Below are 20,204 nucleotides of genomic sequence, written 5' to 3'. Positions count from 1 at the left end.
TTTCTTAAGAAAATAAAAATAATTACTATTTTTATCCCATGCCATTGTTATTGTTAATGTTTAAAATAGAAACATAATGTTTACAGTATACCTTTGTATAAATACTAATAATAAAATTATGTTTATAATGATATAAGAAATTTTAAGCATACAGAATTCTTCTAAAAATATTTTATATTTTGCTAATATACACTTTGCTAATCAATAAAAGCGGTAAATTGGTCGTTCAAATTCATACAAACTACGCACTAATTATTCGCAAAATAAATGTTTGTAAAACGTGTATTTTACTGGTGGAAGAGGTTAGAATAACGTTATTCCAGCCACTCCCACGTAAAACGAATTTTTCTCGGTGAACGAGCTTCATACAAATTCATACAAATTATGTACTAATTATAAGCATGAAAAAAATCACACATTTCTGGATGGGGGGCAGGGTAATGGTCGTATAATAAACGGCTGCAGGAACTTATACGCAATCCCAGTAATATAAAATACGACGCTTCCCTCCGGTATTATAATAAAAAAAAATCACCATTGACTAGAATGAAAGATATAAATATCATATCCAAAGACAAAAAAAATACTGACTGACTGTGTGCGGTAAAAATCGTTAATTATTATCGAACATATTTTCAACTACCACGGTTTCAATTATTCTCGTTGTAGTGTGATCGACATGACCTGTATACAGCTACCATGCCACACCGTCTGATAGTATTTCTATACAATTTAGTATATTATCAGTTTTTTACAGTTTTGTCAGTGACTTGTTACGTATAAGCAATAGGTTAATCATATGTTATTGATAAGTGAGTAATATGTTATTGTACTGCCCAAAATTGTCCTTCGAATTTAGTTCCCGTGGTTATCTAAACGTTAAACAATAATAAAATCAATGTTTGAAGATTAATATGAGGTTATTAGTTATTTTTATACAAAATATTGTATTGTAATATTGTATTCAATATCATCGATAATGAAAATTTAAAAATAATGCAATTATATACTACTATTACAATTACATTTCCATTAAAATTACAATTATAATTGTTCAGCGCATTATATCTCGTTATACAACCATATTTATAGCTGAATTAGTGTTATTCCCATTTTTAATACAATACACAGTGGCGTATTTAGGGGGGGGGGCAAGGGGGGCAATTGCCCCGGGCAGCACTTTTTTGGGGGCATCACATTTAACTGAGAACTTTTTTTTTTTAAATAGATGTAAAAATAATGATACAAATGTTTGTTATTTTTTTTCTATAGGGAAATCATTATCAACAAAACGTGTTATTTATATCAACACGACAACACTATTAAACAGCTATTTTGTGAAATTAATCTTCACATTTCATAATAAACGCGCGTGAATTAATTTATTGTTTGTCGTCGGCTTATCAGCTGTTCAAAAACACTGTACTACCACCATAGAACATACTAACATTTTCATGATATTGCGGGCCATGATGTTAGTAACGTGTTAATTACTGCTGTGACGACTGACGGCGTGATAGTGATAGTATGCTATTGAATTTTTTAATTTTCTTCAGAATATTTATTCCTTTTTTTCCGCATCTACCTATCGTTGGGACGTATTGGATCAATGCTTATCCAAACCTGATAATGTAACTGTTAAAAGATTATCTGATACCCGATGGGCGGCTAGATATGAGGCTTGTTTAAGTTTATCACGTAATTGGAATGAAATTTTAAAGGCTTTAAATATTTTCATTAACAATCCAACTGAAAATTTTAAAACTAAATGTGAGTGTAAAGGACTGTTGAAAAAGATGAAAAGCTTAGAAATGGGTATTCTGGTATCAGTATGGAATGATATTTTAGAGAGGTTCAATATTATAAGTAAGAAACTGCAGAATATTCATATTGATTTGAATATTGTAATAACCCTATATAAATCATTGATAAATTATATAATGGATTTAAGAAACAGCTTTTCACATTATGAAAAACTTGGCATAGAAAAAACTGGAACTATAGAATATAAAGTTTCCCGTACAAAAAAAAGAAAAATGCCTTTTGATGAATCTTCTCAAGGTGATACAACATTCGTAGGTAAAAAATCATTTGAAATAAATACTTTTTTTATTATAATAGATTCTTTACTTACAGAGTTGAGAAAGCGTTTAAACTCTTATGAAAAAATTAATATTTCATTTGGATTTTTGTTTAACATTACTGAGTTGTCAGTATTAGAAGTAAGACAAAAAGCTGAAGAGTTACAAAAACAATATCCTCAAGATCTGGATATATCGTTTATGAATGAATGTATTCATTTTCGTAGTTACTTAAAAGGCTTACCAGAAAGCGTGTCCACAAAATTGGTGCTTTATTTATGTAAAGTCATGAAAGATGATAATTTACAAGATGTTTACCCATATGTTAATATTGCATTGCGAATGTTTTTGTGTGTTCCTGCATCAAATACTTTAGCAGAGCGTTCATTTAGTACTCTTAAAAGAGTTAAAACATACCTTAGATCTTCCATGAATGATAATCGTTTAAACTCTTTGGCGATTCTAAATATTGAATCACAGTTGACAAATTCATTAAACTATGATGAAATAATTGAAGATTTTGCAAGATCAAATGCGCGACGAAAAAAAATTAATTGAATGATATTTTTAACATATTATGAAAATAAATTAAAATAATAAAATAAATTAATACATTTTACAATTGGCTTTAATTTTTTTGTTATCATGGGTACTACTAAGAAAACCTACGATATTCAACATTCTAGGACACTCGATAGATTTTTATACTGCATGATACTATTATTAGCATATCACATGTATTGAAGTTTTTTTAGGATAAGAAAAATTGCTACAACAAAAAAAAATGGTGAGAGGAAAAGGGCATAAAAAAAATGTGCACCCGGGGCAGCAAAATCCTAAATACGCCACTGACAATACATATGTATGATTATTTTTAAGAATAAGATTAAAAAAAGGTTGCAAAGATTATCGAAGAAAAGTTATAAGTTTCTTTCCTGTCAAAAATGTCACCATATTATGTAGGAACCATTTCACATTAGATATATACAATATTTTTTACAATAAAATTTGTAAAAATATATACATTTTAAGAATTCTTTGAAAATATACACTATTACATAATTTATTTCTAATTACAATAAAATATTAATTTAATTTTTTAACATAATTCTGAGTCATAAAAAAATTTTTAAAATGAATAATCACCCAGCAGTTACAATTTTTTGATAATTTTGGAATTTTGCTTTCCCCCGTGGTAATATGCACATGTAATACTATCCCTTTATCTTTATAATCAATTAATATTTTTCCTTTATTTTCATTATAGATTTTTATAATCATAACAATACATCTTGTCACAGATATAATTATTGTATTTACTATGAAATACGGATTTCATTTGACGTAAAACCGACTATCTAATTGTAAAAGAATAAAAATGCATATAATTTGAAATGAAGAGCAATCCGTCATCTAGGGTATACATGACTTCTGACTGTTTTCAAAAAAAAAAACCAAAAACTATACGTTGGCCTATAACTATGTTGGCCATGCTATGTCGACGCAGAATGATCATCTCATTTCATGTGGCCGTCAAATTGATAACAATAATATTTCATTTTTCAACGCTAACCAGTGGTTGAATTGGGGGGGGGACGCAGAGGGTCTGAGCTACTCTTCATTTTTCTTCATATTATAGCGTACCCCTTAATTTAATCCATCAAGGAACGCAGGGGACGCAGCGTCCTTCAACAATTATATGAATATGAATTTGTTTCTAAGAAAAATTAAATAAATATGAAAAAAAATTGGAAACGATTAATATTTTATTTAATTTTTGGTATTAGTTCGTAATCTGTTCATTATTATTAGCACATATGTATATTAGGAACGCAATAATAAAATATATAATAATGTTATATAATTTATGTAACACGTTTCAAGTGTTTCCACTGCGTATTAATTCGTGGTACAAACTGCTAAATTGCTAAAAATATAACTATTACGAAAACTTCCCTGGGTGTACCGACGATAACGATCTATAGTAAACCATTGACAATAATAATATATTGACTCCGTATTTTGAGAATCCGTCCGTTGTTTTAGTTATCGACGATTAACAAATGGTGATCGTTTTCAAGGAAAATTAAATATTATTTATATTTTATTTGGAAACGAGGTGCGCCACGAATGAGTAATCAGTATTATGTTAGCTTGTCGCGTACTCGCGTATGTAATTTATAAATTGTAATTTTGTTGAAAATAGTAAACACCTCAACCGCACTCCTACAGTCCTACATGACACGTCAGCAATAAACAAATAAACATGAATAAACGTCAAAAATTGTCCATATCGGACTTTTTCAATAAAAAGAAAAACAATAACCAAGGTAATTAAAACACTTTAATTTAATAATAAATCATAGGCGTGCGCAGATTCCTGTTACCGGTGTACTTTTATTTTTTTTTGATAATCCACCCTCATAAATCCCACCTTAAAAAAAAAAAAATAGATATACAAAACATAAGTAAGTAGAAATAAAATTTATTAGAAAAACTGATGTACAATCTGATTATCAATGAACGTCAGTCCCGGCAATTTTTATTTTTTTGTAATTTGATAAAATTTATAAAAAAAACTTGATTTTCCGAAAAAAGTTATTAGCCCTTTTTACTTAAGTACCTAGTACCTACCTAAAAAAAAAGTTAATAAATACAGTTAAAAGTGCCTTAAATTTTTTTTGGTCATACATTTTAAAGCAATACATATATATAACTATGATAAAAATAATTATTATTTAACTCAGCAAATCTTATTCCTAAAAATAATGTGACGGGATGAAATAAATTATTTGACTAATATTAAACTTCAAATATTAAAATTAATATTGACAAAAAAAAATTAATATACTAATAAAAGAGTAACATTTATAATCTATAAATTTAATATTTACTTTTTGTAGGCAACAGTAAAATACATGAATTATTTTAAATTGAAAGTTAATTGATTAATTAATTTTATCATGTGGCTATATATTTACATTTTAGATTTTAAATTTGCTAGACGTGTTGCTGTGTTGATAGAATTAATACAAATAAATACCTATTAGTATTGTTTATTATTTGTTATAGATATCTGTGTTAATCATTAGATATATTTAATTATTTATATTGTAGATGCATTTAGGTGGTGGGGGGGGACAAAGTCCCTCACGGTTTTTTTTAGATTAATTTGCTTTGGAACGCTAATTGTTCAGCTACATTTAGAGTCCACCTTTATTTTTTTTTCCAATTCAACCACTGACGCTAACCAAATCATTTTTCAATGTAATCTATCATGCAAATCTAAGGTCATTGCAAGCACTTCGCTCAGCATGTACATTGTAAATATATTATTGCGCGGAATGTGCGAACGAGTGGTGGAGGAAAAGTGTGCCAATCGTTTACGGCCATTCACTATCTGTTGCTTTTAAAAGGGATACCAAAAAATGTAATGGCACAATGCCCATTTTCGCCGATCGAATATCGATATGTGTTAAAGTTAACCAACTATTGTCCGGGCGGCGACTTCTCTTTTTTCAACTTAATTTCTGAACTACACCCAACACACATAAAGCACTACTGTAGGTTTCTTTTATTTTGCTCGCCTTGCTCATCTTCTTCCCCACGTATACATCGTATGAGCACACGCGCGGGCGCATTTACACATACATACCACGCAGCCCATCAGGCTCAATGAACGAGGCTTTTGAATTGAAAAAGAGACGGGAACAGATAGAGAATTTTTCGTATTGGTCTGCGCTAGCATTCTGTCTAGCCTTTTGTGCACTACGTAAGCCACCTCGTATATAAAGGTTATTGAGGACATTATATACATCTATAAAAACATGTATGTACTTGGAATTTAGGTCTCTGAAAACCTCGTAGGAGAAAAAAGGACGACGGATGGTTAGCTGTTATATATTAAAATTATTCACGTTTTTCTTTTATGAATATTTTATAAATATAATATTGGCATGGGATAATGGAATGATTTACTTTGGAAAATATTTCAAGTATTATTGAATTTGTATAAAAAAATAAGTATACATGACGTTTTAAAATAGCGATTTTATACACATCAGTCATTGGTCTACGGCTATCGTTTTTTGCTTGTAAAATGTTAATTTACACTGTAGCTGTCATATTCAGTAAAAACCAAAAATAATTTATAAACGACTTAAATTCAGTTTAAATATAAATGTCCATGCTTCATCTGAAATTTAATGATTATACTACCAATCGAACTTTGTAAGTAACAACATTCTAAGACCCAAGTTTTAATATTAATTTAAAATTGAAATAGAAATAAAAATAACTTTGGTGGTAAATTTATTCGTAAAATCTACTCCTAGAAACATAACCAATTACTAAAAATATTATTATGTTGTAGTAAAATTGGAGTAGGTAAACTATTGCTTATAATAAGGGTATCTAGCTGTATTGATTCCTTCCTACAAAATAATATGTATGAGATTCTATTAGTTTTAATTAATGGAAATATATGCATTTTGAATTATTTAATATATTAGGACATTTACCAGTAAAACTGTAAGTATAAAAACGTTTATCGATTAATGTTGAACTTTACAGATAATAAAATAAAAAGTAGTTTTTAGAAATTCGCTTTGGAGTTAGTTCTATTTGTTCTGTGGTTGAATGGTTAGCTAAACAGTAATGCAATTACTATTCTATAATTTAAGATTTAACGGTAAGTTAATATTTTATTTAATATTAATACATCACAACATTATGAAAATAGTAATTGATTTATCAGCCAGGATTATTTGTCGTGATTTATTTCATGTTTTGAATAATTTAATGATGCATAATGAGACGTGTTTAAAAGCTTATATATTGGTTTGTAAAAACGTTAATATTTTATACTGTTTGGAACACATTTTAGTCGGGATTAAAAAAAAAAAATAAAAAAAAACATTAAATTATATTAATTAATTCTTATCGTGGATTTTTTTCACGAGTACAAAAAACAGTGTTTTACGATGAGTGTAAAAACAATATTTTAAATTTTATAAGTAATTACTTTTATAAGTTTATTAATGATAAAAATAAAAATATTAAATTATAGTCAAAAAACAACAATCATAATATTTTAATAGCATTTTAATAATAGTTTTCGATTCAGTAAGATCTAATATATACACACTAAGCTTTTTACTTACAGTCATGTATAAAGGTTTTGTGTTGCACTCATCACCGTTCACGAGTACGTACCTACAATATTATTTCCTTAGGAAGCATCGCTTCGGTTGTTAACGAGCACATATATGTATTCTACGCACGACATGACACACCCGTTGAAAATAATATGCCATCTGACCCCTATTTGGTTAATGAAAACACATTTCCGGACACTATTGATTTATTGTTCAACAGGCCGTCAAAATATTTATTCGCCGTTCAAAGAAACGTGAATATTTACATACTATGAGCGACGATATAATTATTATTTAATAACAATGAAGAAATAATTTTCAATGGATAGTATATTTAATCGAAGAAATTATTATTTGTAGGCATATTAAATGAACAAATAACGTGCCTTAAAAAACCTATAATATTAAAATATAGAAAATATTTTTAAATTAAATATATTTTACAAAAAACGACAATAATTCGATTTAACATTAAATATATTTATAGTACTTCAAAAGAAAATGAATAAAATAAAATGTAATACTTATAATGAAGTAAAATCACATATACTGCTATATTAATTTTGAACAAATTATAAATATTTAAGGAGAATGAAAAAATGAAAATTGAAAAATGCTTAAATATATTTAATGCTCATTTAATTAAAATAATTTAATATTCTTCCTTTACTAATTGGAAGTCGTGAGAAGCTTGAGTTTTTCAAATATATGATATCAAAAATATCGTTCAAATAACTATTAAGATCATACTTCGATGGATATTTATATGTATTTTTTTTTCAGTATAAAAAGGATTAAAAATTTCACATTATATAAGAATAATTTACGAATCTGATGTAGTAAATAATAATTCAAATCAATGAGTTTCAATAATAAATTAATTATAAATATAATAAATAATAGATTTTAAACATTCTGAAAGAGTTTTGATTGTATTTAGAGGGATAAATATTTTTTAACCACCTCCTATTTTTACACTCGTAATATTCAGAAACTAAAATATAATGTAAACGTTAGAAAATTCAATGAAATATAACTTCACCGCATTTAATTTGCTTATTCATATTTTGTATACTATTCAATAATATTTAGTTAATTATCTAATTGAATGTATTACAAGACCGCCCGCAGGAGGGGGGCTTTAATTTAAATAATACCTAATTTTTATTGCATTTATTTGCATTTTATTTATCAGTCTTGGAGGGCGATAAGGAGGACTGATAACTGATAATTTGGCACAAAATTATTCGTCAGTTTTCAATATCACTAGGTATTTATTCGGTATTTGGTTTATTTGTTTTATTCATGACTGTAGGTTCATATCATATCAACTCTATGGTCTATATACAATTATTGTGGTTTTAATTGATAAAGTCATAATGATGACCACGGTTTAAGATAGAATTCTATCTAATTTTAATTCTATTTTAATTCTATCTAAAGTCATGGTGATGACTTTTTTATCACAGAATAGATTAAATTTAATCTATTATGTGGTTTTATACTTTTATGATAATATTGTTGTTATTTTTTTAAAAAATTAACAATCTGACATTGTTGAAGATACAATTAAGCTTTTCTGAATGGAACCACGGTATGTTCAATTTTTATTTGACGATAATGATCAATGAGTCATAATTATTTTTTATTAATTTTTTTTTTCATTTTGTATTATACAGGCTTATTTATAACAATAACATAATATTATATATATATATATACTTAATATATTATAGTAAATAAATAATTTTTTTTTTACAATGTGATAAAAAATAGAATTTATGGTAAGTGTATTATTTTTTCGCTGGCCCCCCTGAGAAAAATTTTTGCGGACGACCTTGATGTATTATAATAATTATTCATTATTCATAAATATGAAATAAATGAATCCATAAGTGTTTAAATTATTAAGCATTGGAATACATATTTACATGTGCAATAAGTGTTGGATGTTATTATGTATAAATAACTGAACTTTAATGTGGGACGGCAAAAAAATCTAATATTGTTAATGTTAAGTATTTAAAAACTATTGAACTTGATGAAAATAACAATGAAAAGCAAAAAAATTAAATCTTATACTAGAGAGTCAGCTAGAAATAATGAATTATTACAATGCTGTTTATGTAAAAATGTTTATAATCCATCTGATCGGAAGATAAATTATTTTAATTGAAGATATTTGATAGTAAATACTTTTATATTTTCTTTTCTACTATTCCTATATCTAATTAGTGTATTAATGTTTTGACCCACTAAAATGTCCATCAAATGAGAAAATGCTAACAGTTTAACTGTTGCGAATATACTTAAATATATATTACTTAAATTTATTGTTTTCCAACTATATTTTGTACAATATAATCCACCCTTGTTATCTTTTGGAAGTTGTACTAGCCGATAATTTGGTGCTGTGACTCATTTTTTGATTACTCAATTTTTTTTTTTTTTTTTTTTTTAGCAGAAATAATATAGTCTAAGAATTTGTAAAATCTCACATTCATGTGATGAATTCTATATTGCACAAATATGAAGCATAAGATTGAAGTTATTATGAATTAATACGAAAAAAAATGTAGAATATAGATGAACGAAGAAATCAAAACATGGTAAACAAAATAATCATTGCAGTAATTTTGACGATATAAAAATATTAAATATAAAAGAAGACGATTTTCTTTTTTTTTTTTTTTTAAAGACGGCTTTATTTATAATTATTAATTATTCTTATATATTATATAATAACAATATACAAAATTTATTTGAATAAATAATTGAAACAATAGACAATTGAATGAGCTATACTCACATGAGGAGGAATCACACATTTGTCAAACCTTTAAATATAATAAATTATTTTGTCTTAAATTATCAAATCGTATCACTAGTTCTTTTTGAAGCATTTTGTTGGGTTATCGGGAAGTATGAGTGATGCTAACTCGTTTGAAAACTATGCAAAATATATGATAAAAAAAACAACTTTTATCGAAAAATATCTAATAAAATTGAGACAGATAAGAAGAATGGAAACAACTAAGTATAGCGTGTAACCTCATTTATGAAATACAGAAAATGTAAGAACAATCATCGTAGAAAAACTAACAATACATCAGATAGATAACACAATAAAAAGGACAACCACAAATTGTAAATGTAGAACAGTAAGAATAAAATGTATGGAATGTTAAAAGGTTAATCGTCATATTTCCAATAATCAAATCAAAAAAGGAAAATTAATAGATGACGAACGCGAATTTCAAAAGATAATAAAGGTAAAACCAATAGTATAAATGCAGGTCAGAAACAAGTTAAATTAAATTGTGAATATAATATACTTTAAAGATAGAAACTAAAATTGCTATGAAACGTCAAAACCCTAATGAATACATTGATACGTTCGAAAAATATTATATTATTAATCCATGGAAATTTTAATTGATTCATAAATTAATATTTTGTTATCATTGATGATACATTTTGTAAAATGTAAAACTTAATAATCTTCACGACGTCTTATTTGATTTTTATACGAATTTTCAGTCAAAAAGTTTATTAAGAATATCCTTGGAGAACTAATTCCAATAAATATTTCGTGGAAAATGTATTTTATCTATAAAAGTATAATGCTCTACAATAATATTTAAATTTTTTTTCTTCAAAATTTCAATGAAAAAATTCGAAAACTTATAAAAAATTCATGTGACTATGAAAACAAGAATATATAGGTAACTTCAAGCAATATCGTGTTTAACAGTATACGAGAAAGGTAAGTTCGCTGTTGCAATGTAATGACAGTTATTCTTGCCCTTATTTTTGGCAACGGTCATATTATTATATGTTAGGGTTTTAGGTACTATAGAAAATGTTGATCGTTAATAGTTTTTTCTTTACATAAACATATATTTATATATATATATACATACACATATTATATTTTATTAAACACATTTTGTAGAATTCCATAATAATATAAATTCATTTATACATCTATACAGAGAGTAAAGCATATTGAGTTAATTGATTATGAGAACAGTAACAGCATAGTATTTCCTAATCATTTTTAAACCTCAGGATATTATAAAATAATTTTAATATTTCAGAAAATATAATATAAAATTTTACTATATAAAATACTTCGTCAAAATATAGCGTCATGTTTATAAATTATTTTATTTTTTTGACTACTGTTTTATTAACAAATCGAATTATATTGTAGATTTAATTACATATTTAATATTATATTCATTACTTCATTAAATATAATAATATTATTATACAGACTGATAGAAAATATGTAATTTTATTCAACTATAAAAGAAATAATAGTTTGCAACATTTACATGATTTGACTATCCTAATACTACTCAGCAGTAATGAATGTCAGTAGCTGGCAATAGCACTTCTCATAAATTCATGTTTTAATTAAATTTTTCAGATGTGCAATCTGTGTATCATTAAGTTAATTAATTATTTGAGAGCCACTACATAAGTAAGTACTGATATATAAAATTATTAAATATTTAACAAAACATACATATGATAACGTTATGAATTAAATAAAGCTTTATAATTGTAATAAAATATGACGATAAGTACATTTTTACTTATTATTATGTTATTTTAATAAAAACTATTTTTTGTTATTTAAAATTAATACAAGAGCTTACCTAATGTAAAACAAACTTCTCATGATATAGTATATATATATTTGTGTTACGGTAATAGTACGAATACCGGTGAAACCTAGGATTTACGGGTAAATCCTAGGTTTTACCTACTATGATCAGTAAATGTCCGAAATTCGGATATTTACCAATTGTTTTTGGCAAAACCTAGGATATACATTATTGCATGGTCAAACCCCGAATGATTTTAGAAGTTCGGACTTTTACCAACGACTTTTGGTAAATCTTAGGATTAACAATCATTGATTATAAAAGTTCAAAATTATGTATTTGTGTTGATATCAATAGTTTTCATTTAATTTTTGACTGTGATACAAATTATAATAAAAGTTATAATCATTGTGTCTTCGATAATGAAAATTTGGAACAGATTTAATAGAAGATTAATTTAATAAATTGATATCGGGGCCAATTGCAGGAAGTAATTTTATGAGCAATATTCGTTTTACAATTGTCGTGGTTAGAATTACGAATATACACAGTATTCAATTCGTCTCTTATAATACGATTTTATGAAATTTTAAATAGTGTTGTGGAGTTATAAAATAACGAAAATAATTTTTATTTAACTGAGGAAAAATATAATATATCTTTAAAAGAAGTTAAAGTAGCTAAATCTGTTAATGTGAAAAAAACAGTTCACTATTGGTGACTTAAACGATTTGATGTTGTTAATATTATTGGTGAAAAAAACTGATTCTTCTAATGAATGATGACTTTGAATTAATGTATTATTATGTTCGGTATTATAAGTTATATTATGCTCATATTGCAATAGACTATGAAGGTAGAAACCGTATTATGTATGAAGTTAATAGCATATTAACTGATCAGGTAAGAATTATCACAGAATTGGAAAAAATATATAATTTCGGACTTTTACAATCATTGATTGTTAATCCTAAGATTTACCAAAACTCGTTGGTAAAAGCCCGAACTGCTAAAATCATTCGGGGTTTGACCAAGCAATAATGCATATCCTATGTTTTACCGGTAAATCCTAGGTGTCACCGGTATTCGTACTATTACCGTAACATATATATAAAATATGAAAATAAATAAATAAAATATAAACGAAAAATATAATGTATAATATTCCAAATACGATTAACGACTTGGTAGAGATGTTTGAGTATCATATATTATGTATTATATTTACAAAAAATAAAACCAATCTATAGTTTTTAACAATTTATTTCATAAATATTTTCCTTTGATAAAATTAATGGACTTTCATAGTCTTCTGATAAAAATTCCTAAACCAAAATAAGATTAAAATTTAATACGATCTAATCCATGAAAAAATATCGATCGACCATAATGAAATACAATTAAGAAAATCTAATTATTTTGCACAAACATGATATTTAACCCATCGTCTTCTTATAAAACATTTACATTTATATCATATAACGAATTAATGTTTATTATTATTAATAATTAATCAAATAATATTATTTAAATTTGATTACCAATCAATGAATTTATAAATTAAGATTATTTCGTAACATTATGTAGATTTATAACTGTAATAGACCTACAAGTACAGTAATAAATATTCAGCATCGTATAATTCGAGTTAAATTTGTATTTTTCAATTTTCTGTTATTGTGTGAATTATTTAAATAGATAAGTACATAGTTTTAAGCTTTAAGTGTAATTTTATGTTTTTATATTTTATTACATATTAATATAATTTTATTTGAGAACACAGTGTATATACCACTTATAACTAAATAAATATTTTTATTAGAGTATTATAAACTAATAGCTATTAAGGCTGCAACGTAAAAATGTTTAAATTCAGTATAGATAAATGGTTTATAAGTATTTAAAAAAAAAAACAAAAAAATAAATGAAAATAATATGAAAAAAAAGGTTTTAAAATAATAATAAATAAAAGAATCAATACTTTATACAAAGCAGTTGGAAGAAAAATATACATATTATCTGTCCCAAGCCTTCAGAAGTATAAAATATGAATGATGACGGAGTGCAAAAACTATATGACGTATCAACCATATATAATGTGTACTATTATAATGTATTATGTTATATTCAATATTATATATATGTATATAAATTATTAGTCATTTTTTCTATATCATGAGTATTATATATATGTAAATTTATTTATTCTTTTTAAAATGTATAGATCATCATAAATTGTTAATTATCGACATCACCGATTTATATTATTTTTTTACGCGCTCTACATAATAGAATCGAACCGCAAATGAATAACAGACGTAAAAACACAAGTTTGAACTTCCCAAAATAAAGTGAACACATATGTTCGGGAAATCAGTTCATTTATAAACAGAAGGAAAGAGTTTTCTTGACATCAACAAAATGGATCGGAGATAAACGAAATGGTCATTTATACGTCCTATACTTATTTTTTTTTTTTTGTCCATTTACACTTCTCACAATCTTATTTCCCTTTCTACACTGAAGTCACTAGAATCTTGACAGATTTGTTGTGTTAGTCTAGAATAAAAACAGCAGGAAAGCAATCGGACGGTGGTTCTAGATTGACCGCGTAATAGATGGAAACCGACTGTTTTGCAATTGATGGGCTCGCTCTGACCAGTGTCCCCTGCCCACCGAGATTTTAAGGATAAAAATCTACAACGATTTCTTTCACTAGCTGCTTGTACACACAACAACCGTAGAAACTATCAGCGTTCTTACCTCATCTTGGTTTTCGTCGATCTTTGTATACGAAGTTGCGCAGTCCTCGCATACTTTGAACTTGCACCCAAAGCACACACGCGAGTAATCGCCATCCTTAAAGCTCTTTAGACATACCCGACAACCACCGGAACGACATGCTGGTTGCTTGGTCAATTCTGATTTAGACCTAAAACAAAATAAGCAAACATGAATAAATCGTTTTCTTTATTCTCAGCGATTATAATTATTATGGTTGTAAAATTGATAAAATTAAATTGCCTAAGGAAATGAAAATCATTAAATTAAACTGAATGCTTTTTGCGTGATATATTTCATAAAGAAAAAAAATGGAATAATATATTAAATTTATAGCGTTTATCGATTTTCAAATTTAAATTAAATATTTTAAAAATGTTAATGACAAACACGAGACTATAAAATAACTGAAATTTAAAATTGTGCGTGTATTAAATTTATGACTTGTAAATGGCAAAAGGAGAAAACAACATAGTATATACCGAAATTCTGACGGTTATAATCGCATAATTGTGAGAGAACACCAAATGCTAGTGCTCCTCTAACTAATTAGTAATGAGATATTTTATTTATAAATTACGGTACTGGTGACATTAATGAAAATTGTAATCGTCAAACAATAAATACAATATTGTGCTTGGTTACTACTTTTACCACTCATAACCTTTCATAATATTTATAACATTTAATATATTTGATGCAATAATAATCGTTATCTATAGTTATAGTTTTACTTTTGTTGCAATATTATAACTAATCTTAACAATGATTTTATCTATAATCAAACAAGCTGTTATCATTGAAGTAATTTATTAAATATTTTTTAGGATAATAGATATAGGATAATATTATAATATTTTGTCAAAAATAAAATAATAATTATCGAATGAAGTGTATATTTTCATATTATCAACATTATGAAAGGTGATATTTGATAAAAGTAAAGATTACTCAACACCATATGTTTTACACTTGGTGAATACATTTTTCATTAGAATCTTTACAATTTAAAAAATTTGCTTAATCTCTACTTCTATAACATTTCTTTTGGTAAATATCACTTGTATCAAAATATATAAATTAAATATCTCATTACTATATAGTCGGAGTAACACTACCGTTTATTCGATCAATTTTTCCAACTGTTAATTGTCTTATAGAGTAAACCATGTAATTTAGCTCCTTTTGTTCTTTACCAGCCAATTTAATAAATTATTAAAAATATTACGAAAATATTATAATCCTGTTTTATTTTTTAATACGATTATAGTTGTATTTTCATACAAAAAAGTATTTTTTATTTCCAATATATAAGTTAATAAATTATCGAGTACGATAGAAAATTATTAAAACAGTTAAAGAAACTAATGATTAGTTTCAGATATATTTTATGCTTGGTTAATGAAATAACATTTCATTGAATAAGGTCCGTTTATGAAATAATATAGAAATAATGTACATGAGTCTAAGTCTAAATATACGTATGTTAACTTTTACATTAGTTAAAATTTTAACCTTAATATATTAACTTCGAGTAAAAGGTATCCCCAGCAGAGCATGACCGTATTTACATACCGACTTAATGGTCCTTTTAATTAAATAATGTGTTTAGGTAATAGAGACATCTTCTTTTTTCAAATAAAAAACGTAATTTGAATGCATGTCAATGTCTGTGTACATAATTGCTACTTTAACATAACGTAAATTAGCAAAATGTGGGTAGGTATGCATATATATTATTTTAAAAACATTTTCTGGTGACTTCCAAACATGCTCTTAATTTATAGTATTCTTTTGGAACACTACAGAAACAAAATTCATTAAAGATGTATAATTATAAATTTGATGTGTTAAAGGAAAAATAAAATAATTGTTGTACAATATTTCAATGTTTATGAATTGAACAAACAAAACGATTTTTAATTCAATAACACTTCGACATATTCATTAACTTAATATATAATAATATTAATAATTAACATAGGTATATCTCTAGTACTAGTAACTAGTAACTATAATTATTAAAATAAAAACTATAATAATTCAGTATAAAATGAATATAGGTCATCAACAAAAAATTGGTTGTTAATTATAAAAACAAAAACTTTTCGCGAAGTGTGTTATGTAACAACATTAATTCAAATAAATAAATGAATAAATTAGTTATTCGATTCCAAAAATAATCCATTGTTTTTAATACGGAAGTTATCGCCCAATTATTTCTTATGGTTATTTAAATAAAATTACTATTCGTATTTTTCCTCTATACAAGTAGTATAATACATAATATGTTCCCTTTCTCGTTCTTGTAAGACGTCTTTACTATGACTAAAAATGTTGATGTTTACAATTAACTGTCTTATCGAAGCGGATTCCATAACCTCATTGTCAGAATATTGTTTCATGTTTCATTTAATAAAACGGATTTAGTATTAATAGCTCGAATATACTTCATATTATCAAAACATTTTAAAAATAAAAAATGAAGTAAAAACCAAAATCGTTACAAATATCTCATGCAAATAATATTTTTGTAAGTACCGGCAATTTTACATGCTTCATTTCATTATAACCAGACTAAAACTTCAGCGAGTCACTTAATTTAAATATTTTATGCCGGACGTAATTTACAGTGTCAAATAAAAAATGAATGTAAATAAGTATAAAATACTCTATACAAGTATACCTCGTATATATATATATATATATATGTGTGTATATATGTATGTATGTATGTAAATATATGTGAATAAATTGTATTTATTGCGACAAGATATATGAGAGAACGAGATCCAGATGGTTTAGGAAACGGTACGACAGACGAAATAGATGTGTAAAATGATAATTATAGAATAGCCATGAGATAATAAAAATAACATTTTCAAAATGAAATAGAAAACCTTCGACGAAAATGAATACAAGAAAATACATCGAAGTGAATTTTGAGTCGACGTAACTTTAAAAGGTCATACACTACAAATAGTGGTATTTTTGTGTCATTGGAACCAAAAGAATTTACAAAAATGGTGTCTATACATTTTCATTATTAAAACATACTATAATGTATTGTGAATCAACAAATATAGCACATATTTATCGAAATTAAAATTCCAAACAAGTACTAATGATATATATTTATTAGTAATAAATAACTAATTAATTATTATTATTATTATTTTACTATCATCGATTTCTTTTTTTTTAATAATCAACATTAAAATATTACATGTAAATTATTATTTATACATTTACTACTGTTCTTATTAAACAAAAAAATTACTTATTTAATCTACATTAGAACAATAAAGCCCATATTCTTTATATATTGAAGCCGGTTTAGAAAATGAAATGTATTATGCATTTAATTACAGTAAAGTTTTTGGAAGATAGAGAATCAATGTAAAAGAATTTGGTATAAAGAGAAGAAAATATTATTTTTAAATGCTGTCTATTAAATAAGAGGGATAAACAAATGAATAGTAAGTTTCGCATATCGAAACAACTACTAACACAGTTGGCGAGATAACATGAAGAGCTATCTTATTAATACTAACTAGTATCGATTTTTATATCAACTTTATACATTGACATATATAATAATACGTACAAATTTGGATGTGTGTGATAGGTGACCATGAGTGTTTATTTATATTTTATAAATATATACAGGATAGGTAGCAGCAGTTTCCCATAATAGCTTTAAAAGTGCTATAATTTTAAAGCCACTAAGTGAACTGACGGTGACAACACCAACCCTCGTGCAGTGTTTTAAATGAATATAAAATATTATTCATAATATGAGTAAAACATTTTAATATTATAAAACATGGTTATGCCTAGATAATATTTATATCAAAACTTAAAGGTGTTTAATAAATATGTTTATTATTTATTATAACTCGAAATCCATCAAAAATAATTTTAACTAGTTAAACTCTAGAATTAACCAGAACTTCGATATTGATACTTTTTTTAAAATACATATTTGTAACAATAATCAGTTTGAAATAAGTATAATATTTATTAATTTATTGACAAGGCCAACTATTGTGGCATTTATAATTTTATAAAATATTCATTTTTTTTTTTACACTCGCAGCGATTTATTCCTTACTTTTGAAGTAAGATAATTAGTCATTACAGCATTTTTATATTTTATACTATTGTTTGGTATAATGTATGATAGTTGATGTTTAATCGCCAACCGGTCGAAACGATCTTAATTAATTTCATAAACTATGCCACGATAAATGACATATACAATAGAAGCCACTTATTAGGAACATAGATAATTGATACAATCGCGTTATTGTTACAAAATGTCTAGGGACGGAAGAGCCGTATATTAAAAAATATGAATCGGATTATTAAAACAACTCATCGGTTATTTGAAACAATAAAGGTCAATTAAAATGTATTTTATCTTATGTCATTACAATCGAAACCAGTCGAACTCTCGGAGGAAGTGTACGAAGATTGGATCGATATGAACTCACACCTCGATGTTGCAGAGGTTCCAACAGAAGAAAAGATTATAATGCGGTTATAAATCCTCGAATAATTTAACATGATGTCACTGACGAAGAAGAAGAAAACGGCGAAGTATACCCATGAGGTAAAGAAATTGTAGTAAAAATCTCTTAGTGTCTTCAAGAGAGCATTCCTGCATCCTACGGATGACTTTGGGCAACATTTTTCTTACAAAATCACGACATCAAGTTATTCGAAGCAAAATAACAGAAAACGATAAACAAATTTTACTTAGAATATACATTTTGTTTTTCACAGTACATAATTTTTTTCGATTTATATATTTTTTTCATAGTAAATAAAATCACTCGCATATTAAAAACAATCGGTTAATAACACATTTTACCTTGGTCCAAAAGTGTTCCTAATAAGCGGTTTATACTGTAACTCTAAATGCCATGATAGATTGCCGTGTCTAAATAAATAATAAAAATAATACTTATTTCAGATTGACTTTTGTTATAAATTGTATTTTCAAACTATTATTACTATTGAAATCCTTGTTAATTCTAGTTTTAACAAGCCAAAATCATTTATAGCAAAATTTATTTGTAAAAACTACTATTGACTTGTCATAACTAGTTTTGACGAATTCCGAGTTTTAATTTAACATATATATATATATATATATATATACATTATAATTATTTTATTATTTAATGCGTTTATTCAATAAATAATGCCCCTAGTGTACATAATTATTGAATTGATAAATTGTCAATTTTTTAATTAAAACGTGATTAAGAACGCGGAATAAAAATATTTAATTTGGCAATTGATTTTTAAACATGACTAGACCATTTAAAATAAATGAAGCACACAAATAGAGGACAAATGGAATAGTAACTACTTGTACATATATATAAATGTTATATTGTAGCATTCAGTTAATTGAATACATATTTTCTATTTGATAACTGATATTTCATAAATGTGCCGTTTTGACACACTAAGTGTGCGGTTTTGACATATTAAATGTGTGCGGTTTTGACTTATTAAATATGTGCGGTATTGACACACTAAATGTGTGCGGTTTTGAC

The 20,204-nt window shown here is 25.9% G+C and overlaps 1 protein-coding gene across 1 annotated transcript in view; it reads right to left on the bottom strand.

Moving 5' to 3' along the window:
* LOC112693122 (regulating synaptic membrane exocytosis protein 2) overlaps window positions 1-20,204 on the bottom strand; it is a 199,236-nt gene that overhangs the window by 70,010 nt on the left and 109,022 nt on the right. The window contains exon 5 of the mRNA XM_025568049.1: window positions 14,617-14,785. Within this exon, the coding sequence (XP_025423834.1) occupies window positions 14,617-14,785 (169 nt within the window). The remainder of the gene's footprint in view (window positions 1-14,616; window positions 14,786-20,204) is intronic.

This window comes from Sipha flava, unplaced genomic scaffold (assembly GCF_003268045.1).
Source record: "Sipha flava isolate LNK unplaced genomic scaffold, YSA_version1 117_pilon_pilon, whole genome shotgun sequence".
Classification (NCBI taxonomy): Eukaryota; Metazoa; Arthropoda; class Insecta; order Hemiptera; family Aphididae; genus Sipha; species Sipha flava.
This window is presented reverse-complemented; position numbering and strand designations above follow the sequence as displayed.